Source organism: Triticum dicoccoides, chromosome 5A (genome assembly GCF_002162155.2).
Source record: "Triticum dicoccoides isolate Atlit2015 ecotype Zavitan chromosome 5A, WEW_v2.0, whole genome shotgun sequence".
In the NCBI taxonomy this organism is placed as follows: Eukaryota; Viridiplantae; Streptophyta; class Magnoliopsida; order Poales; family Poaceae; genus Triticum; species Triticum dicoccoides.
The window spans coordinates 566013282-566036391 of record NC_041388.1 but is presented as its reverse complement, the minus strand read 5'-3'; the positions used below and the strand labels follow the sequence as shown (position 1 = coordinate 566036391).

The window sequence follows — 23110 nt, the reverse complement described above, 5'->3', positions numbered from 1 at the left end:
ACCTGGACTACGTTGACAAGTTTGAGCTTCTTGTCCACCGGGGTTTGGACGCATGTTTGGAGTCCGGTCAGCTCTCCTTTTTTACCCCACGACAGGCCCGTCTCCTTCTAGGAGGTGAGCCGCGTAGGGGGTCCGGATCAAAACTCGGGGGCTGCGACCCATTCGGGGTCGCGCGGCTCGGTGATGTAAAACCACCCCGATTGCCACCCCTTCAGGGTCTCCACAAAGGAGCCCTCGAGCCATAAGACATTGGGCATCTTGCCCACCATGGCGCCTCCGCACTCCGCCTGGTTGCCGCGCACCACCTTCGGCTTGACATTGAAAGTCTTGAGCCATAGGCCGAAATGGGGGTGGATGCGGAGGAAAGCCTCGCACACGACGATAAACGCCGAGATGTTGAGGACAAAGTTCGGGGCTAGATCGTGGAAATCCAGGCCATAGTAGAACATGAGCCCCCGGACAAATGGGTGAAGAGGGAAGCCCAGTCCGCGGAGGAAATGGGGGAGGAATACCACCCTCTCATGGGGCCTAGGGGTGGGGATGAGCTGCCCCTTTTCGGGAAGCCGGTACGCGATGTCGTTAGACAAGTATCCGGCCTTCCTCAGTTTTTTGATGTGTCCCTCCATGACGGAGGAGACCATCCACTTGCCTCCCGCTCCGGACATGGCTGGAGAAGGTTGAGGTGGGAAGTGCGGACTTGGGCGCTGGAGCTCGAGTATGCGAGAATGGATAAGCAAAGGAGGAAGAAGGCGTAGGTGAAAAGGTGGATCCTTATCCCCTTATATGGGTGGACGCAACTACGTGTCCCCACCAGCCTGGTAAAACTCGCTTATCTCCAAGCGCCGTAATCAATGGCGCGGTTGGGTTACCCACGCCCGTATTGATGAGAATCCCGGAATAAGGGGACACGATCTCTGCTTTAACAAGACGTGCCAAGGAAACCGCCTCGCATGACGCGCTGAGGTGGGATAATAAAATGACTCGGATAAAGGCTTGGCCGTGGTGTGTCGCGCTATGGAATACGTCAGCAGATTAGATTTGTGTAAATATTATTCTCTCTATGGCAACATGTGGAAACTTGTTTTGCAGAGCCGGACACTATCTTTGTGTTCAAAATCTTCTATGAAGTACTTGGAGGAGGAACCCGCCTTGCAATGCCGAAGACAATCTGCGCACCGAACTCGTCGTCATTGAAGCCTGGTTCAGGGGCTACTGAGGGAGTCCTGGATTAGGGGGTGTTCGGATAGCCGGACTATACCTTCAGTCGGACTCCTGGACTATGAAGATACAAGATTGAAGACTTCGTCCCGTGTCCGAAAGGGACTTTCCTTGGCGTGGAAGGCAAGCTTGGTGATACGGATATGTAGATCTCATGCCATTGTAACTGACTTTGTGTAACCCTAACCCTCTCCGGTGTCTATATAAACCGGAGGGTTTTAGTCCGTAGGACAACATACACAACAACAATCATACCATACGCTAGCTTCTAGGGTTTAGCCTCTCCGATCTCGTGGTAGATCTACTCTTGTACTACCCATATCATCAATATTAATCAAGCAGGACGTAGGGTTTTACCTCCATCGAGAGGGCCCGAACCTGGGTAAAACTTCGTGTCCCTTGCCTCCTGTTACCATCCGGCCTAGACGCACAGTTCGGGACCCCCTACCCGAGATCCGCCGGTTTTGACACCGACACCTACAAAGCTACTTTGAGTCACTGTTGGCAATCAAACATGACAATGGTGCGGATCCGGTGAAGGGCAAAGCATATGTCACCATGGAGTCTGTGGTGCAGCCTGTTACTTATATATCCAAGTCGCCCTGGGCAAAACCGAAGAACGGTTGGACAAAACTAAACACTCATGGCGCTTTTGTGTCAAGTGACGAAGCTGGTGCGGACATGATCCTGCGGGATGAGGCAGGGAGGATTATTTTTGCAGCTTGCAGAGCCTTGTATTCATGCAAAGATGTGCTAGAGGCGGAGCTTTCCGCCTGCTTGGAGGGTTTGTCCTCATCAATTCAACGTACAGAACTGCCGATCGAAGTTGAGATGGATTCCTCAGTGGCAGTTTCCATGATCACATGTGGAGATATTGATCGATCGATCTACTCGTCGTTAGTTAACGGGATTAGAGGTTTACTTATTTCTCATCAAACTTGTAGCGAGCGACAAGTTAACTTCCTTTGGTCGTATTAATAAAAGGACTATGACTTGGTTAGGGTCAGGTCCTCCTGAGGTGTTGGGGATAGTTCAGAAGATTGTAATGTGACTTTGAATGAGTAATACAAAGTTTGAGCCCGCAAAAAAAGAAAAAAGAAAAAGACATAGCCACCAAGTTTAAGAACCATTCGTGCGTTTTACTCTAATGTGCATATATAGTTTGCTACCATTCAAGCCCAACAAAGTTTCCAACATTTGTTCTGGGTTTTTTTTTGAATAAACCCGTTTATATGCCTTCTTCATGAATGTCGGGACCCATCCATGGAAAAGTAGAATAGAATGAGCAATTGTATTATGCTACATTTAGAGAAATTGTGAATGTGCTCTCACGCCCTCACTCTGTTGTATCTTCAAACCATGCATATATACATTTTCTGGCCGCTGGATTTTTGAGTGTTAATTTTTTTTGCTCTTTTTTTTTTGCAACTCTAAACTTTTTGCAATTGATGTCTAGAGGGAAGCTTCTCCCGTGAGTCCGTGACAAATTCCTCATTCTACAGTTAATTAGGCCAATCTAGGCTTGTGAATGGATTGCTTCAGCTCCATCCCCCTACGACCAAAATCTTGTGAATGGGCGTCATGGAGCGATTGTCAAAGAGATTATTAGCCGCTCAAGGGATTTTCTTTCATGCACTTTTATTTACGATTTACGAATGTAGATAGTTTAATTTTGAAACTCATAATCAAGCTAGTACTCTTGTTATTTAGGAGTAGGTCGCCATTTGTGGTTTGGGATCCCAGACAAAATTCTTGTACCCATAAACATTTCTGAATCTTAATAAAGTGGGACGAGTTTCTTAAAAGAAAATAATCTCCGCCGGAACCCACGCGCTGACGGCCGCCCTTCCTCTGTCTCCTTCTCCTCGCCTGAGCAGCTCCCTTCCCCTCCCCTCTCCTGCAATAACTGCCAACAACTGACCCTTCTTTGCCGGCAACCACGGCGGCGCCACCGCGAATGTCCACCACCGCCGCCGTGAGGTGCGCCTTCGCGGCGCCTGCCCGTGGAGCAGCACCTACCGTTACTGCCCCCACGGCCTGCCGCACCTCCACCATGCACAGCTGCTTGACCACGGTCTCCACCCCGGCCTGCTCGCCACTCCAACCTTATCTCCTCACACGCGCTCAGGGACGCGCTGATCGGCCCATGCTACAGGAACGGGTCGGGTTCTTGGACGCCAGCAAGGTGTTCGAGGAAATGCCGAGACGGGACATCGTGTCCTGGAGCACGGCCATGGCTGCGATGGTGCGACAGGGGGAGGTGGCCAATGCGAGGTGGATGTCTGAAGAGATGCCAGAGAAGGAGGCGGTAAGCTGGGACATCTATGCTGAGGCTGGGCAGTGAAGGGATATGGCGAAAGCAAGGATACAAATGAAAGGAACTGGGTTTCAAAAGTCAGCAGCGTTAAATTGGATTGAACTTGATGAAGCATTCCATGAGTTCACAGCGGGGGGCAGAAAATACTCAGACTCATACCAGATATCCGAGATGGTTGACAGTCTGAGTTCGTGTTAAGGATGTTGGCTGCATTCCAGCAGGTCATGAGATCCTTGTGCAGTGAGTCCTTTGCCAACGGCATGCTCAGTTTCTCATGTCGCAGTGACAAACATGTGAAATGTTCAATCTATGTACGGAAGCACTGGCTCCAGTGAATCCTGCAACCAAAAAGATGTTGTGACATGTAACAAGAAGACAACGTTGTGTCGTGTTACAGAATTGCCCACGATGGATTGAGAACCCAGAGATCCGTTCAAGGATTTCTCAGCATCTGCTCTTCTGCCATCAGGTTTGCTCTGTCACAAACTGCTACTATGTTAAGATGAAAGCTGGTGATGGAATGGACTGACCAAACACTACCAATATAGTGCTAGGTTTATCGAATAGTTCATAGGTTGGTACTTTTAATGCTTCACTTTTTCTGGTTAATCAAAATCAAAACAAAAAATAAGAAAGTGAGAAGACCTCAGAATAAAATAGAAGAAGTGATTTTGATAGTTATATTGTAGCAGCAAAGTGATTATGTTGGAAAAGTGGAATAGTTGAGTGTTTTATTTTTGCATGTACCACTTCATAAGAATGTCTTAGAGATGAAGCAGCATACAGTCTTCGGTAAAATTCTGAGTCAGGTATCAAGCTTGTATCTCATACAACAATATAAATCATCCATTTGTAATTTTTTTTCGTTGTCTTTCATGCTTTGTATACATGTTAATGGCATGCTATGTTATAAGGTCTTTTTTTCTCTCCTGTTTCAAGTTTTAACTCACTGCTAAGATATGAAGAAGCCTGATTTAGGTTGCTGTGATATTTATGATAACTATTCACACATGATGTTTTTTGTTTGGCATGCATCTGGGTCATACATTAGCATTTCCTTCAAAAAAGGAGATTGACAGGGCTATGAGTTTTGGGATGCACCAAACCAGAATATTTAAGTTACCAAGCAGAATGTCTATCAGGAACAAGAAAGAAATGGCTTGCAAGATGTTTTAGAAGTTTAAAGATACAATTGTAAATTATTTTGTTCTGCAACATGCCTGCAAATGATGAGAATCATATAATTGTGTGCGAAATAAGTTTTTCACATAAACCAATACTGAAGATTCTTTTTAAAGAAATGTCACCCAATTTTATATGGATGCAACATGTTAATACAATCTCCCCATGATAATCAAGACAAAAAGTTGACTTGTCTTTTACTTTTCTTCTCATAAAGGCATCCGAAAATCACAAGTATCTTCTTTTAGAGAGATCATGCTTTATGACATGCCCCACAAATGCATCCCGCTCATCCACATACATGTAGCAAGTCAAATCACCTTGAACCATGTCAGAATTTCTAGCAAATTCACCAAAGTACACCATATAAAAATTGAATACAGCTGGAATCACGGCACACAACACAAGTCAGAATGCACACTAAATGGTTCAGATATAGCTTGTAGATGAACCTGGCACAAAGGAAGTGAGTGTACCGTGTCACATAGGGGGGACGTGTGTCAGTCCAACCACCCGGGGGAGAAAATATCTTCTAAAAAAAGAAGCAATGGGTCAGTTACATGTAATTGAATGTGCTCAAAATCCAGCCCAAAATGACGAAATCTCTCATAAATTAATGCATTAATATAGCACTAGAAACAAAAAGCATTGAAAGGCCAAATGAGCTCATCAGTGTCCATGTCGAGTTGTCATTGAATCGTAATCAAATCTTTATAATCACTCCTAATAAAGAACGAAACACCTCAAGGTTATCTACAAAAAGGGTAGACGGACATCTTTCACCAGTATCGTGGGCTTCTCCTGGTGATAAGGTGAGCTGAAAATTCTCTCGTGTTCTTGGGAGTTTAGCTCTCTAGCCTCTGCGCTGTTATGCTTGATTTTGTTTGTGTGAAATCTGCTCTTTCCCATCTATTTGTTTTTGCTATGATCTTTTGGTACGCCCTGGGCAGAAAGGTGTGGGGGCACGGGGAGATCACCTCTATTCCTCCTTGCTTGTTGATCCTGCCTTGCCCCCTCTTGTTGTGTGTTTCCTACTTCTTTTAGTTTCTCTTCAACAGTTTGTGGCGGTGAAGGTTCGTGGAATTGCTTTGTAAAGTTCTGTTTTCTACACATTTCATCTTTGGAATCCTTTTCCTGTCACATTTTGTTACAGATCTGGATCTTGTCTACGATTTTCCTCGCTTTGCATTTATTTTCATCTTCATTATGTATGTGTCCTTACTTTCCATAAATGCCAAATTTGAGGTCTCTTCTTGCTGACGCAAGCTAGCTGCTTTTGTCTGCTTCAGATAAGGAGGAATTGATTAAGCCAGCAGACATAATCCAGTTTCTTGTGATCTAAGGACTCTTGGCTGGATAAAACTCCTTGTACACCATTGCTTCACATTCGAGAACTTTGTAAGTACGAGGCATCCTTTCTTGTTTTCTATCGCTTGTTGATCAGAATTTTCCGAGTATCTGTCAAGTGATGCATCTTTGCTGTGGTGTGAAGTCATACTTGGTTGGGTTCCTAATGCCTTAATTGCCACTGTGTAGTATGAGTGTGCAAATCATACATGTTGAACCATTTTAAGGCTCTGACTGAATATACCAAATCAGTCACAAAAGAAAAAGGATACCAAGTTCATGCATTTATTTTGTTCTAAATATCCTTCTTATACATTTGAAGATACTACGATAACCCATCATTTATCTGTGGATATTTATTAGGACCAGGAACAAAAGTTGAAGACAAGAATCTTCCATAATACTCGGTACTCGGACACTTTCAGATTGTAGAGTAAACTTGAAAGGCAATTGGTGGTTATCATAACACATGGAGAATAAACCAATTGAGCATCTTAGTAACAGCTTCACAATAACACCCACAAATGGATCTGCATATGCTGACAAGGAAATGCTAAAGCAGAATATACTTGCACAGGAAGCTACATTCCGGAAACAGGTAGATTATGACATCACCCATACTATGTGCTTTCAGTAATCTAGAGATTGCTTACATACGCAAGTGATGTGTTTTTTCTTATATTTGTCCATAGGCGTAATTGTTTCTCATTCCTATACGGTTTTGACACCTTTATTTATAGGTCTATGAACTTCATCGTCTGTACAAGGTTCAGAAGGACCTAATGGCATTACAATGCCGAGGAGGTGAATCAAAGGGATATTCTCAAGCCATATCATATTCATTACCATCTGGGGGTATAAGAAGAGTCCAGCAAATGGGGCCTCCTGCAGGACATGATGTGAGGAAACCTTCTGGAAAATTCATGAAGGGAAAAAATATAGAGCGTAGCTTGAACAGAGTGTCTATGAGGCATAGCAATAGCGGGTCCACAAAAGAAATGCTCCTTCAGGTTCCAGCTGATGCAGATGATAGTGATGATGATGTGGTGACAGTATGGGAGAATCCTGCAAAGAGTTTGCCAAGAAATAGTGGTTCAGTTGTTGGTACAAACCTGAAGCTTAGCATTGAACGCACCTCACCCATGGACAAGAATTGGGCCACTGGTTTACAGCCATCAGGTGTCTCAACAGTGAATGCTTTGAACAAAAAAGTGATAGGGTCATCTAGCACTATGAAGAAAACAAACTTCCCAAGTGTGGGTGCCTCCAGTTCTAAGAACCAGTGTTATTCATACGACCATAAATTAAAAGGTAAGATTTTCTTAATTTATTTAGAAACTTGTATATCTTTATGTTTTAAACCAATGTCTAAGCATCAATGCACACTAAGTGTATCTTATTTTCCTTTTCTAGATCGAAGCAGTGGCATGGAATGGCTCACACACAAGAAAACTGGTGTTGATTCCTCAACTGTGCATTACCAGTCCAGCTCTAGCATCATCAATCCAGGAATATTTGTAGCATCCAGCTCCAATGCTGCACCCAGATCTCTATGGCAAAGCAGCGCCACAGATTACATGACTAGGAGGCATTATGCTGACGCTGAATTGCCCAGTGCTCAGAATGGCCGACTTCCAACGTTTCAAAGATATCACCGCCTTCATTCATCAGAGATTCCTGGAGGGGCTCAGTATCGACATCCTTCCCCATTTTATGATTGTCCCAGGAATGTGAATCTGAACAATGGTCCTCGTGATGCAACTGCCACTCTGGGACAAGCAAGTGAGAATGCATCAAAGGAAATCTCGTGGGACAGAAAGAAGCTGCAAAACTCGACGAAGAAAATCACCATGAAGAAATCACAAGTGTCACCGACTCGTGAGAATGGGCATTCCCAGATTTCGCCTGGTTCCATGGGTTGTTCAGGAGGTAGCACAAGAATCCTTGGTTTCACTATAAGTGCAGCCACCGAGAAAGATTCTCAACGCTCATCCACTTCGTCCACTACACACATGGGCGCAGACAGCACACCCTCGAGCAAGGGTGTAGCTGACATGGAAATGCAATTCCAGAACAAGAAGGATGGCACCAGTGTCAGAAACCTCATTGACCTGAACGTTGCACTGCCGTTCATGGATGTTACAGAGATGGATGCCCGCCAGTCAAAAGGCGACACTGTTCCTCAAGAACCAGATGGTCCTTCCAATGAAGCCCTTGTTATAACTGCTGCAGCAAAGAATCTCATGGTCATGCATACGGATGAATTCCAAGCAGGACCACCTCAAGGTAATATTCTGCATTGGTTTGCTGGCCTCGCAACATCAAGGGAGAGCACAGTGGTCTATAGTAGTGAAATGAACAACATTGATACGACTCTGAAGCTTTGACACTGCAACTGTTCAAAACCAAAGACTGTTTCCAAAAAGCCAATTCAAGCATATCGACGCCTCAAGAAGACATCCAGAAGGACATTATGTAGGTTCAGATTTAACTTTAGATTTCTTGGTTGATGGGAATCTACTACTCCCTCCGATCCTAATTGTCGCTGATTTAGTACAAAGTTGTACTCCCTCCGTTCCAAATTACTTGTCTCAAAAGTGGATAAAAATGGATGTATGTACAACTAAAATACGTCTAGATACATCCATTTCTGTGACAATTAATTCCCAACGGAGGGAGTACTAAATCAGCGACAATTAATAAGGGCCGGGGGGAGTAAGAAGTTTCAGAGAATTGAGGAACTAGTCCCATAGTTCTCAACTCTATTGCGGTCTCTAGAAACGCAAGCATCGTCCTTGTTACCTTTGTTTTACAGCAAACTCTGTTTCAGGATTTCTTTTTTCAATGAATGCTTTGTTTTAATATCACCGCCTTTGAGTTCTCCGGTGGTTCCATTTATCTCCTGGCCATGCTGGCATGTTGACGGCGTGATGTGATTTTATGTTTTGAGTTGCTGGAGAACAGAGCTTAGCAAAATGCAGATGCTATTGTTATCTCAAGCTGTCATTTGTGGTATACTTTTCATGCTGAGCAGGTCGTTGATTAAGGTCTGCTAGAGGTGATTGAACCATACAACGTATTAGAGCCAAGGCTTTCTGTTTTTAATAGAAAAATTCATGTACCGCTTGAGCAATTTTGAGATAGAAGAAGTATGTCGTAAGTGCAGTATTTCAAGCAGGGGGGGATCTAGAACACTGGCTCATCTAGAAGCCTTGGTTGGCCCGATGTTCAAAATGATCCGCGTACGGCTGGCCCCCAAGAGAAAAAAAAGGTCCGACCCTATCCAACATACTCCCTCCGTCCCAAAATTCTTGTCTTAGATTTGTCTAAATACGGATGTATCAAGTCACGTTTTAGTATTAGATACATCCGTATCTAGACAAATTTAAGACAAAAATTTTGGGACGGAGGGAGTACCTTACAAACTAGACTAAACGAAACACGATGATTCGAAAATCACCGGTTAAGGTAAAAACTCCTCTGATGGGGACACTTGTTGCCATCAGAGTTTTGGTGAGCCTTTTGCATCTGCCTAGAATTACATCTCCAGGACCATATATACAAAACCTACGGATGACCAAGTTAACAGATTCATCGGCTGCTGCTAGATCTAGATGCTTCAACTGTTCATGGTTAGACATTAGACTTGTGCTCTGCATGCAGCAGAATTTATAAGACAAGTGTTCAACTCTAATGACATGACTCTTAAAAAGGAGCTCGGGCCACACACTCTTATAACCATCCATTATGACACGTCAAACTTTTTAAATTTTTTCACACATGCATGTAAATAGGGACGAAAAACAGATGATGTCAGCGGAAATCTTTTGGGTTTTCAAACTTTAAAATGTTTTATCTCTTAAATGAAAAATCTAATTGAAAATTCATTTTCACAATTAAATCCGCCACGACAAAGACTTCAAAACTAGATCTCATATCGATATGTTTCGACGATATTTTTTGGCGGTCAAAAGTTGCCATGTCTATTGCACATAAATTGCCATGGTATTTACACTAAAGTTGCCATAATATGCTTCAACTACTTTTTCTTCTACATTTAAAGTAAATTTTGACATGTTATCGAAAAGGGAATTAAGAAGCTAAACTTGCCATGGTGAATTGCTAAAATTTGCCATGCTCCATGAAAAAAATTTGACATGGTTCATAATTAAAAAGAAATTCCTCGTCAATTCCTTTAAAATGCATGGTCAATGATTCAAATTTTCCATGAACCAGAAACTAAAATTGCAATGGTGATTTACATAAATTAGACATGATACATGCACTAAAATTTTCCATGGTTCATACAAAAAATAATTTTCATGGTCAAAATACTAAAATTGCCATGATTTATAAACTAAACTTGCCATGATGAATTACTAAACATTGCCATGATCCACAAATTAAATTTGTCGTGGTTAATTACTAAAAATTGCCATGGTCAATTAATAAAATTTTCATCTGTTTAACGTGAAAAAATGGATGCTAATGGAAGCATTTGGACCTTGTTGCTTCGTGACACACTTGTGTCACTTATCATTTGGGTAAATCTGCCAATTTGTTGCCAAGTTCCTATACTTCCGACTCTAATGATAGTCTTTTGAGGGAAAAATGTCTCACAACTTACAATGCACTCTCAGGCTGCAGTCTTCCACTATGGATGCAAGTACTTTGCAAGCTCTTTTTACAAGTTTTCAAACAAGCTATTGTTAGTGCTGGCTGTACTCGTACTCCATATGTCAAATTTAAGCTTCACTGAGAAAGACAAGTATATAACCATCGGGCTTGAAGACTCATGCTGTAATTGAGACTTGAACTTAGAATTTGAGACAACCGGTGCTGGTGATGCGCAGATCCCACATCATTGCAAGTGTAAGCTTGCCTACAAACACTTCTTTCCCGCAAAAAAAGAAAAAAAACACTTCCTTCAGCTTTACTGCACTAGTTTTGATTTAGTTCTGTATAACGCATGCCCCGTTTTCTATTTTTTTTCATTCGAAAAGGAGGTTAAAACCTCAGGCATCTGCATGGAATGTCCATCTTGGAGTTACTTGTTTGACTGAGATGTGCTTGACAAAGATATTAACAGTTCCTTTGAGTTTATTTGATTGACTTATAATGTGATTTTCAATTGAGTGAATTACATAACATATAGGTATGCATTAATATGTGGTTAGTAACTGATTTTTTCCTGTTCAAAAACAAGGCGTGCGGGTTGATCTTTGTTTTAGTTTGATTTCTTAGTATATACCTTAGTGATCTTTTGAAATATTTGTTGTAATCGCAAAAATGTTATCTTTGCGGTGGTCGAAGAATGCAAACATTGACATTACAAAACCGCACGCCCATTTGTTGTTGATCCATTGATGCGGTGGCAAGCTTGGATGGGTGAAGCAGAGGCGGAGACAGTAGCCAAAAGACGATCTGTACAGACCACAAGAGGGTTAAACCGCACGTCCATCTTTTTGTGGGCGAGTAGTGGAGCCTAAACTAGTGCACAGATGGCCGTCGGTTCTGTGATGCTGCTTACGTACATTGTACGTTGCAGATGTTGTATCCCTACGCAGAACAATCTTGTGAGATTGAGCTAACCAATGCGACCTCTCCGCGTCGATCTTGTGAGCTTGAGCTAACCAATCCTCTTTTTCTGAATCCATGAGCTAGCAGCTTTCCTGGTGCCTCCCAGTCCTAAGCTAGCTACAACCAATGATCCGGTAAAAAAAAGTTACACTCACTTCATAAGGTAGATGTGGGGATGTCATTCTAAATCTCATCATTGTGTTTCTATGTTCTTTGAATCAAACACATTCGAAGTGTGGTTACCTCTATATATAGAGCCACCAGCGAAGCCTCGGTCGGTAAAGATACCATGTGAATTCCCAACTATCCCAAAACATTAATAGTCGCCACAGGTGTTAGCCAGTCCATATATGGTACCACAATTCGCCAAAAAGAAAAAATCACTCTCCACAACTCCCTCTACCTAATCTCAGGTTCCCCAAATACACTAATTTAGGCTGTGTTCAGCAATTCACCGCTCTGTCACCAAGGAGCGAAGCGCGCGGAGCAGCTTGTTTGCCGCTCTCCGTATTTGTACTGTATGCCGCTCCGCTCCGCGACAGAGTTACGGAGCGGAGGGATTCCGAACGGAGCCTTAGTTGCGGATTTCCTTCAGATTCCAGTGTGATGAATTCTAGATGGTGTATGTGATCACAATATAAACAAGCCCAAAACAGGCATGCAGACAAGGTACCGCAACAGTGCAAAACAATGTCCATCCTCGAAATATTGTATGTACTCCCTCTGTAAACTAATATAACAGCGTTTAGATCACTATTTTAGTGTTCTAAACGCTCTTATATTAGTTTACGGAGGGAGTATATTACTACTAAGCTTACTGAAAAATGCAGCTCTAATACAGTAACAAGTCACAGCTTCCTGTGCATGAAAAAGAACAAGACAGACAAAAAAACAACTAACGTATCCAAATCGCGGGCGGGCTCCACCCCTCCGCAGTGAATAGCTTCGCAACCGGGAAGCAGACTCTTTCGATGTATAAAAAATGCAACCGAACAAATCCATGTACTATATATCCCAATCAACAATTGACCTGCAAAATCAACACCCCAAATTCAATACCACCGGTGGGATCTGCAGGCTTGCTGCGAGCCGGTGGTCCGCCGCCGCCCGCCGGACTTGGGCCGACCGGCTCCTCCATCCTTTCTCCTCTCTCCCCCTGCCTCATCCCCTCCTTGCTTTTCTGAATTGTTTTGTGTCATTGCTATTCTGAACTGCTTATCTGTTTTTTTCCAAGATTTTTTTGACAAATTGGTGTTAACAATAGAAGAAAAGAACCATCGTGAGGCGAAACTGGGTACAAATGAAGCTGCAAGACGTACTAATGGAGTTGAAAATGTACTCTCAAGATCCTGGTTGGAGAAATTTATTTATCGGCTGACTGCAGTGTTCGTGGTCATTGCGGTGATGTGAGTTCATATGTCGCGTCGCCTCCATGTATTTACTAAAACATTTTGCTATGCTCTTTTATTTTTGGAGAAAGAACCATGCTGTAGCTACCAAGATGGACGGAGACATTGAATGTCCATATTGGAATTAGTTGTTTGACTGAGATCTGCTTGACAAAGATATTGACAGTTCCTTTGAGTTTATTTGACTTGTAATGTGATCTTCATTTATTTAGAGTGAATTACATAATAATATATAGATATGCATTGTTATGCGGTTAGTAAATGATTTTCTCTTGTTTAGAAATGAGGAGCGGGGGTTTCATCTTTGTTTTAGGTTGACTTTCTTAGGTATATACATTTGCTGTGATAGTGAAAAAATGTTATCTTTGTTGTGGTCAAAGAACACAAACATTGACACTACGACAATGCGAGAGCAGATGGGATGAACAGAATACTAATAAAAAATATTGAAAAGTTCGGACATTAAATTACTACTCCCAAATGTTGAGCTGACTGGTCACTACAAAAAGAGATGAAAAGGATCTTTCTAATCAATAAGGTTGATATGTATGCATTGTTTGTGTGGTTAGTAACCTATTTTTGGGTGCTCATATACTAAGAGCGGGTATACTAAGGTGATGTAAACGGGCTATACGAATTAAAGTATTATATTTTTACTGAGTTGGATGGGAGAGAAGAGGAGTGAGAAGGGAAAAGCAGGCTGCAAATTAAGAGTCAACTTCAACACGGGCTTCACGAAACATCTTGAGAGTGTGTGGTGGCCATGTATTACTAAAGTGCTAATGCTTTTCTTTAGCTAACTACTCCCTCTGTTTTTATTTACTCTGCATATTAGTTTTTGTCAAAGTCAAGCTTTACAAACTTTGACAAAGTTTATAGACAAAAATATAAACATATACAATAACAAATCAACATCATTAGATTCATTGTTGAATGTACTTCCACTTCTATAAATTTGGTCAAACTTTACAAAGTTTGACTTCAGCTAACTCTAATATGCGGAGTAAATAAAAACGGAGGGAGTACTATACATGTTGGCTATTAGGCTGGCTACAGATGACATGGCAACAACATATAGTGCAGGCCCTACCATTAACTTGCTCTATTATATAGAGGGTGATTGTTGGTTAGATGCATCATTGATGAGGTGGCAAGCTTGGATTGGTGGGATAGATAGAGATAGTGGGTAAAAGAATAAGTAATTCACTGATAAAAATGAAGTCAGTAGTGTCGGATGATGTGAGTGGGCATTCTAGTTGTATATGTTTGACAAGAACGGTAAAATATATATGACCTTACAACACGCTGACAATTTATTTATTTTTATTTTTTGCGGTGAACAACACACTGACAAGTAACTCGTGGGAACTACTCACTGGTAGAGAAAAGAGACCGATATGGCGCATGGGAGGAGCAATCCCCCTGCAAGGAACGAACCATGCACGTCAAAACATACCAGCTCGCGTTGTCTACACACCACGAGAGGGCTAAACCGCACGTCCGTCTTTCTGTGGGTGAGCAATGGAGAGTAAGCTAATGCGGAGATGGTCGTAGTCTTTGCCATGTTGCCTACATGCATTGCAGATGTTGTATCTTGACGCAGAACAATCTTGTGAGCTTGAGCTAAACTATGCTTTCCTTCCCAATCCATGAACTAATGGCTTTCCCGATGCCTCCCAGCCCTAAGCTAGCTACAACCGATGATTCAATAGAGAGTTCACTCACTTCACAAGATAGATGTAATGGATGTCCATCTAAATGTCATCATTATGTTTACATGGTCTTTGAAGGAAACACATTTGAAGTGTGGTTATATATACAGAGCCACCAGCGAAGCCTCAGACGGTAAAGATACCAATGTTAATTCCCAACTACTCCAAAACATTTATAATCACCAAACCTGTGAGCCAGTCCATATATGGTACCACAATTCACAAAAAGAAAAACGAAAAAAATTCATCACTCCCACAGCTCCCTCGACCTAATCTCAGGTTCCCCAAAATACACTAATTTAGTTGCAGGAAACCCTTTCTTTCTTTCAGATTTCACCGCGAGGAATTCTACTACTAGATGGTGTATGTAATCACAATATGATTAAGCCCAAAACAGGCATGCAGACAAGGTACCGTAACAGTGCAAAACAAGTAGAGGATGCACCAATCCATCCTCAAAACAGTATGTATATTACTACTAAGCTTACTGATAAATGCAGCTCTAATACAGTAACAAGTCACAGCTTCCTGTGCATGAAGAAGAACAAGACAGACGAAAAAACAACTAACGTATCCAAATCGCGGGCGGGCTCCACCCCTCCGCAATGAATAGCTTCGCAACCGGGAAGCAGACTCTTTCGATGTATGAAAAATGCAACCGAACAAATCCATGTATTGTATCCCAATCAGCAATTGACCTGCTGAGATAAACCAACAGGTTAAATTCAATGCCACAAAGATCACAAACAAGGAACAATTTGGATCAAGTTTAAGATGATATAACTGGGTCAACAAAGGATTGATCACAAGGCTCTGACTAAGATGGACCAACGAATCAGTAGCTCAGAGTACGTATGGAAACAGTATTTTGTACTGTAAAGCTCCAGTCTGACAAAGGAAGAGACCTTTTTCGCCCAAAAGAAAACAGAGGATTTATTCGACTACACTGCCCAAGGAACTAAGTTTATGTCTAAGTTGCATTAACCTACAATAACAGTTCAATACAGATGATGCATAAACTTATCTTTTTTTAAATGACATCAGGAAGAGTTTATTTCAAAGTCCTTCAGCCTACAGTAAATTAAACCCTTAAGCACAGACCATCAGGAACTAAAAGGTGTACTCCCTCCGTCCCACAATATACGATGTTTTTGCAAGCTGTTTCTTATATTGTGGGACAGAGTATTAGCTTACCATGTGCAGATTATGCTAGCCATGTATGGCAGAAAGCAGTCTTTTCCATGCAAAGATCTATTATCTTCATGATATGGTAGTATCTTCATTAAAAGATACCGTACATAGTTGTACCATAGTTTAATTTTATCTTCAAACATCTCATCTACCATGCTTTCTGAACTTCTAATTATTTAGTACTCTCAGCATTTTGTTTACAGAATCATCTGAACCAATCGGCGCAAGAAATTGGACTAAAGTAAATAGTCAACAGAGTCCAATTACATATATAGTGTATGTCTTTATTAATTATTACCTCTCTTTTTGAGAGAGACAAAGGGCATTTTCTTTTCAAAAGGCATCTATGGACCAATAACAAAGACAACTAAACAAATGAAATGCATGCAACAGCAGATGTGCGTTGGCAGAACTACATAAATCCAGAAATAACTGGCGCAGTAAAAAAAAATGAGCAGCAGATAAACTCAGAATTGTATATTCATCTTTGTTACAATTATACCCATGCAGCCTGCAATAATCATGACAGAAGCAAGACACATCTAACACGCTAAAGCCCATTCAAATTTCTCATGTGCATATGAAATAAAGTTCTTATGCAAACAAATATAACCACGCTCACCTAAAAAAGAAGATTGGTGTCGGTAACCGTGGCCCAGAATTTAATATGTGTGGAGCAACTTCATACATACTATATATGCTCCAGTGCCATATGCAGTTGCGGAGTTCTCCGCCTAAACAATGGCTCGAGACGGAAGGATGGAGCACCACGCAGCCACCGTTTAATGTCGTACATCTCATTCCAGGCTTGCACAATTTCATCAACGTTGAAGCCCAAACCTAGGAAGCAAACAGGATATTCTTAGAAACGAGTGATGCAATGAAAGTTACACGATTATAGATTGAAACATATGATTGGGACGATTCAGCATAGTGCACAATGTAAATTACAAAATTAAAGCTTGTATTTTCACAATATTAACAGCACCAAAGGCACACCATTATGATGAACTCAATATTTTAAACAAAAATGACTAGTGAACAACACATGTAAGAGACCGGTTTTCTGTAAACAAATTTTCTCAAAAATTATCTCCAGTACTGGAAAGATATTCAAAATATGTAAGAGTTCCAATGATTCTAGGTAAACTTCCCTAATAATAAGTTACAGTGGCCAGTTTAAAGTGATCAAGAGGACCACGGGTAGCAAAAAAACACAGCATCTCTAGAGAAGGGTTGGCAGGTCAATCAGCATCACCAATTTTAATGATGATTTTGTGTGCAATTTTAATTTTCTCCAACAAAATCAACATTATAGTTCCCACAGCTTCACGAATCAGGAGATAAGAACATGGTGAACTAGAACAAATATTGCTTTTCTTACCATCTTGGGCAGTTTCATTTGCACAGTGGTTCTTCACCAACACAGCAATGTTTGTAGCTGAAGCTCCTCCAAGTTTAAACTTCTCAATTGCTGCCATCAGACAATCCTCCCACGCTGGCAGTCCTAATTTAAACTCCACAACCGAGCGCTCATAAAGCAGCATACCCCACAGAATATTGATCTGAGACCTCATATTGGAAGCCCGTTCAGCAGCGTCATCAGTGGATACATCTTTGATATACTCCTCCATGCCCATCTTCTCTAGCACGGCATTTTCCAGGTTAGGTTTGGATCGATTCTTCAGGCGCTGTTCTTCCATTTCCTCCCACATCTCTGTACCCTTTTCCATGTTGTCCTCAGCTCTGTTGAAGAGCTCCAAGACTTCAGAGGAAGGCCATGTGTCCAGATCCGCATTGGTACCAATAGCGTAATACCATGACAGCTTTGCTTGCTCAAACTGTTGGTGTGCAAGTGCAAGGAAACCTTCAAAAAAGTCCGGCTTGGCCCTTACAGCTTCTTCGTATGTCTTCCCGGCCTTCTTGTACTCTTCCTTTGCCCACTCGTACGCTTCCTTGACTTTCTCAAGCACCAATTCCTTTGGAGAGTCTTCGGGTAAGAGCAGCCTCTTCCTAGCCCGAGACATGTGAACATTACCCCAGTGGAAAAACGCAAGTGCTGCCATCTCCTGGAAGTTCCCTTCAGCAAGCTGAAACACCTCCTGGGCTTCGTCGGTAGTAATGGTGTCTTCAATGGCATCGGTATACAGCTTCATACTGACCTCATGGAGGTCGAGATACTCATCGGAGCTGACACCGACATGGTTTTTGAAAAGGCGAGCGAACTGCACAATCCAATCATCAATGTAAGTCACGGTGCTCCTGTCCTCATCCTGCCTGTTGCTTCTGATACTTCCATTGTCCGACGCGTTGTGCGTATTTCTGTCCAGCGGGTTGCTACTGGTATCCTCAACATAGGGCTCATGCTCAGGGTCAGCTTCAGTGACATACAGCCGAAGCGAGCTCCCTGGTTCAGTCAAGTCCTCGGCCCATTTGAGCTCGTCCTGGTTGGTGATGGTGACAAGGTCGCCCTCCCTGTCCTTGTACTTGACAAGAACAGCCTTGAGTCCCGGGAACTTGCCGCGGACGGCCTCCCGCAGCTGCGCCATGCTGCAGGTCGCGGGCACCTGAGCCCAGCGGATGTCCTCGCCAAACACGAGCTTGACCTGCCTGGGCGGCTCCTCGGCCTCCTTGACAGGCTCTGCCGCCTTCTCCTCCCCCTGCTCCTCCACGGCGGCAGCCGCGGCCTTGGCAGAGGCCTTCCGGCCCTTCTTCTTCCTGGGCTTGGGCTGCTGCTTGGGCGCGGCGGCGACCACCTCCTCGGGCGTGGGCATGACGGCCTCCCCGTCGACCACAAACCCCTTCTCCTCCATGGTCCTCCTGACCCTGTCGGCGACGTCGAGCGCCGTCAGATTCCCGGGCTCGGCGGCCAGCACCCGGTCCACATCCCGGGCGGCGAGGTCGAGGCGGCCGAGCGCCTCGAAGCAGCGGGCCCGCTTGAGCAGCGCCTTGGAGTACTTGGGGGAAGCGTCGAGGGCGAGGTTGCACTCGTTGATGGCGCGGTAGTGGTCGGGGGGGCTCATCTGCATGTAGCAGGCGGCGAGGTTGCTGTGGAGGTAGGCGGCGTCGAGGGCGGCGGAGGCCGGGAGCAGCTTGACGGCCTTCTCGTAGTTGAGCAGGGCCCGCTCGTAGTCCCGGCGCTGGAAGAGCTTGTTCCCCTCCTCGCGCAGCTCCTGCGCCATCTCCGCGAAGATGGTCTCGTCGCCGTCGAGCACCTTGGAGCCCGAGCGGTCCAGCGCCCCTGGCTTGGCGGCCCCGTGGTGGTCCCCGCCGCCGGCCTTGCCGGAGGAGGCCCTCTTCTTCTTGAGCGACGGCTTCCCCATCCGGAACCCCGCAAATCCAAATCCGCCGCCGGGAACAGACAGACGGCCGCGCCGCCTCGAACCCTCAGACGGGACGGAGCGGAGCAGGAGGCAGCGAATTCCCCAATGAATCCGGTGGGTGGACGGGAGAAGGCGAGGAGGCGGAGGAATTCCCCGATTCCAGGAAGGAAGGAAGGCGGCTTCAACTTGAAGTCGAAGTCAAAGCAGGGTCGGTCGACGGCAGAGGAAAGGAACGCACGGAATATTTGTGGCGGTGAAGGTTTGGGAATGCCGGAGGAAGGTTTGGGAACGGGGCAAAGGGCAATATTCTTCTTCTTCTTCCTTCCAGCTGCTCAAAAAGACGAGATTTTTGGGCGTGTTGTGGGGGATGGGGTTGGCTTCCTTGGTCCGGTGGGTTTGGTCTGGTCTCTGGTGGGGTTGCGTGCGGGCGGTCACGGAGGGAGCGTGTGGCGACGGCGACTGGCGACAGCGGGCAGCGAGAAAGGAAAGGAGGGAGTGCGGTTCGATGCGGTGGGTTGGCGGGGGTGATTACTTGCCCAAACGGGTTTTGGGGTCGGCATTAGCGCCGCCGCCCCCAACCAAGGTCGTGTCGGGGGAGGGGGTGGTGGATTAGATTAGGGTTTGCGGCTTTGCGCTGCCTGCCGTCGCCGTCGCTGTCGCTGGCCGGCGGGGGCGGTGGGCCGACCGACGGGCGGTCCTGGACAGCGTAGGCGCGCTGGGCCGTATGCGCCGCGTCCTTGTCCCATTTCGGCCTCATATAAGCTCTCATAAAAAACGTTGCCCGAACTTGTCTCAACTCGCCGATTGGCCGTTCCCTCAAAAAAAAAAAGCCGTATGCGCTCCTCTCAGCTCATAATATAGAAAAATCGTGGAAAGAAAGCTCTAAAAACATTCTTCTCTTTCACAAATTCCATCCCTCGACGTTTGTGAGCAAAATTGATTTTTCACATAAAATGTGTACATCGCAGAGGCGCACCGCGGCGTTGACGTCGCGCCGTCGCCGGCGTGTTCGAGGACCAGAGTTCTTAGGCGCTTCCGCTCGGTTGAGACAGCGATCTCGCCGGAGACAAGAGCAGCGTGACGCGCGCCAATGAGGCAAGGATAGGAGGAGAGCGCGAGTGAAGAAGGAAGAAGAGGGCCCGGCCGCAGGGCAAAACCAACTTACATTAAAAAAACACATTCCCGTGATGGCACACATGGTGGGTCACCACACGCTCATCGCCCTTCCCGATGCCCAAAGACACAACTCTCGGTGAAGGTGGTTTCTCTTGCGCTACTCACATGCTACTCCCTCCGTTTAGATGAGTAAGTCATCTTAGGCTGAGCACCGTGACCAAGAAGGAGGGAAAAATGAGAGACATTAATAATTATTTGCTAATTAATAGTATTGCATGCAATGAACTAACCACTGCATGTCGTGTTTGATAGTCTCAAGTCATTAAAAGCATGCACACTCTCATCTTTTATTGGTTGATATGTCAAGAAACAACAAACGAGGTAGAAGTTAATGCACCGCGCCTAAGTGTTTTGGGATTATTTGGTTTTGTAAGATGACTTACACACTTAGAAGGAGGGAGTACATCATGTCAAGATAAAAAATGATTGCGCCCAGACAAATGTTGGGTACTGCTACCTCGAGCGGGTTGAGGTAAGGTAAAAGGGCGATCATATCCACTTGTGAGCATCGGTTTTCGCTGTTGCACTCATAATCGATTATTATTCTTTCAATAACACATGATCATAGCTGTTTTGTGCCACCCAAAAAAATTGAATTTGAAATTGTTTCTTTTTTCTCTTTTGTTTTCACGTTAGAAGGCCAAACATTAACTGCGCAGACATGCCCGAATAAAGGCCCGTACCAACAAGATGGCCTTTTCCCGTGCTGGATGACGGGCCGGCCCACTTGTCTCAAAAAAAAACGTCACGTCGTCAGTAACTCCCCGTGACGTGCCGCGCCCAATCACCGCGCGCCACGTCACGCCACCACCGTCACCGACGCGTGGGTCCGGCCACATCACTGCGAGGAACCCACCGCCCGTCCGTCCTCCCCAAAGATCAGAGCAAAACAGGCAGCGAAAAGTACAGCAGACAGGGGGGAAAAAGAGGGAGCTTTGCACGGGATTCGCCGGCGCCGCCGCGGAGCAGCAGCCAGCAGCCGCAGCGAGCCAGCGAGGATGCACTCCTTCGGGCACCGCGCGAACGCGGTGGCGACGTTCGCGCTGACGATACTGGCCGCCATGTGCTTCGCCGCCTCCTTCTCCGACAGCTTCAACTCCCCCACCCCCGCCGCCTCCGTCAAGGTACCCGCCCCCCGTCCCGTCTCCCCTCCGCCCCGCCCACGGGCCGCTCGATCTGGCTGGCTGTGGACTCTGGCCGATTAGTCCGCCCCCGCTCACGCGATCTGTGATGTGTTGTTTTGAGCCGCGCAGATCCTCAACATCAACTGGTTCCAGAAGGAGGCCAACGCCAACGACGAGGTGATCCCCCCGTGCCCGGCCTCCTCCCTTCCCACGCCGACGATTCCCCTCGGCGGAATGTTATCGGATTCTGACGGTACTTTGCTGTACGATCTGTCCCTGTTTTAGGTTAGCATGACGCTGAACATCTCCGCCGACCTTTCGTCGCTCTTCACGTGGAACACGAAACAGGTAATGTCCTCTGCTGGCCCTTTTCCCTAAATGCTCGCTGATTCGTATTATCCAGAAACCAAATAGAGGTGGGAGGTGATGCCTGTTGTAGAAAGTATGATGTTTGGTTAAGGTAGAGGGGTTTCTTTCCCTGGCAAGAACACGAGGGAAGGTAGTGATAGATTGTTCAGCACTGACCATGGTGAAATTGGCTTTACTGGCATGGTGAAAAGGAAGGCAAGTCCGCAACTGCGTCTGTACTCTGTAGTAGTATCTCCGTATGTATGGATATCTCGTTTGATGCTAGCAACCATGCAACTGATGTTTGAATCTTTCATGTCTTCCAGTTTTTGCTGAGCTTGAGAATTGTTCTTTCTGCCTCCTCCGATATGCTAAATTACTTAATGCTGCTACTTCTCTTGGATGTCTGTTCAGGTGTTTGTTTTCGTGGCAGCTGAGTATGAGACTCCACAAAATGCCCTGAATCAAGTAAGTTTATTGATGTATTGGTGGTGTATTATTCCAAATATGACCCGTGCTTTTATCCATTTTCTATAAAAAATGAATGCCGGTAACTATTTGAACATCACTTCTGTAAGGACTAAGGAGAGAAGATTGCATACAGTGTGTTGTATTGCACCTTTAACTCCCGACGCTTGTGTTTTTAAGATTCTAGGCCGGAAGTATAGTGCCTGTAGGAAAGTAGCCAGTCCTGCCGAAGAAAACCTACCAACCCACAATAAAACCAAGATATTTTACTTCAATGCCACCACTACTATGCTGTGTTGTTTGCACTGTTTTCTCACATGATTTTGTAGTGGGAAGTCCTGCTGATTAAAACCTACCAACCCACAATTAAACTAAGATATTTTACTAAAGTACCCATCACCAGTATCCTGTGTTGTTTGCACTGTTTCCTCACATGATTCTGTGGTCCAGTATGTGTGCTCACATTATTAATGCAAAGCTGCAACAGCTGGGTAGTTACGGCACAAAGCTTCTGGTGGTCACAATTACATTCAATTGACACATACTCATGGCTTGCGGTGATGGAAATAAACTCCTTTCCCTGTCTTGTCTTCATATGTAGATGCACATATATTTGGTGGTTTTGTAAACTGAATGTAACTTGCTGCAGGGTTACACTATATTTTTTGCACTAGGGGACGCTCTACCTATACCTGCGCGCGCGTGTGTGTGTGTG

General features: G+C 44.7%; 3 protein-coding genes across 6 annotated transcripts in view; 2 read left to right on the top strand and 1 right to left on the bottom strand.

Moving 5' to 3' along the window:
* Positions 1-3052: 3052 nt before the first annotated feature.
* Positions 3053-8926, top strand: LOC119302868. 3 transcript variants are annotated; one of them, XM_037579911.1, is made up of 6 exons: positions 3053-4004; positions 4294-4344; positions 6007-6115; positions 6428-6662; positions 6805-7375; positions 7478-8926. In XM_037579911.1, the coding sequence occupies exons 4-6, from the start codon at positions 6534-6536 to the stop codon at positions 8449-8451; spliced, it is 1674 nt and encodes a 557-aa protein (XP_037435808.1). In that variant the 5' UTR covers positions 3053-4004; positions 4294-4344; positions 6007-6115; positions 6428-6533; the 3' UTR covers positions 8452-8926. The 3 variants fall into 3 exon arrangements, with proteins under 3 accessions (XP_037435808.1, XP_037435809.1, XP_037435807.1); XM_037579912.1 differs by lacking the exon at positions 4294-4344; XM_037579910.1 differs by having other exon boundaries at positions 3053-4344.
* A 6203-nt stretch (positions 8927-15129) lies between these two features.
* On the bottom strand, positions 15130-19772 carry LOC119302867 (protein PHOX1-like). 2 transcript variants are annotated; one of them, XM_037579909.1, is made up of 3 exons: positions 17341-19772; positions 16579-16796; positions 15130-15466 (listed from the first exon to the last, which is right to left on the bottom strand). In XM_037579909.1, exons 1-2 carry the CDS (start codon positions 19277-19279, stop codon positions 16648-16650), a joined length of 2088 nt encoding a protein of 695 aa, XP_037435806.1. In that variant the 5' UTR covers positions 19280-19772; the 3' UTR covers positions 15130-15466; positions 16579-16647. The 2 variants fall into 2 exon arrangements, with proteins under 2 accessions (XP_037435806.1, XP_037435805.1); XM_037579908.1 differs by having other exon boundaries at positions 15130-15463.
* Positions 19773-21348: 1576 nt separating this feature from the next.
* The window catches only part of LOC119302866 (signal peptidase complex subunit 3B-like), a 4320-nt gene continuing 2558 nt past the window's right edge, over positions 21349-23110 (top strand). The window contains exons 1-4 of the mRNA XM_037579907.1: positions 21349-21579; positions 21709-21756; positions 21865-21927; positions 22342-22395. Coding sequence (XP_037435804.1) covers positions 21454-21579; positions 21709-21756; positions 21865-21927; positions 22342-22395 — 291 coding nt within the window. The 5' untranslated portion in view covers positions 21349-21453. The remainder of the gene's footprint in view (positions 21580-21708; positions 21757-21864; positions 21928-22341; positions 22396-23110) is intronic.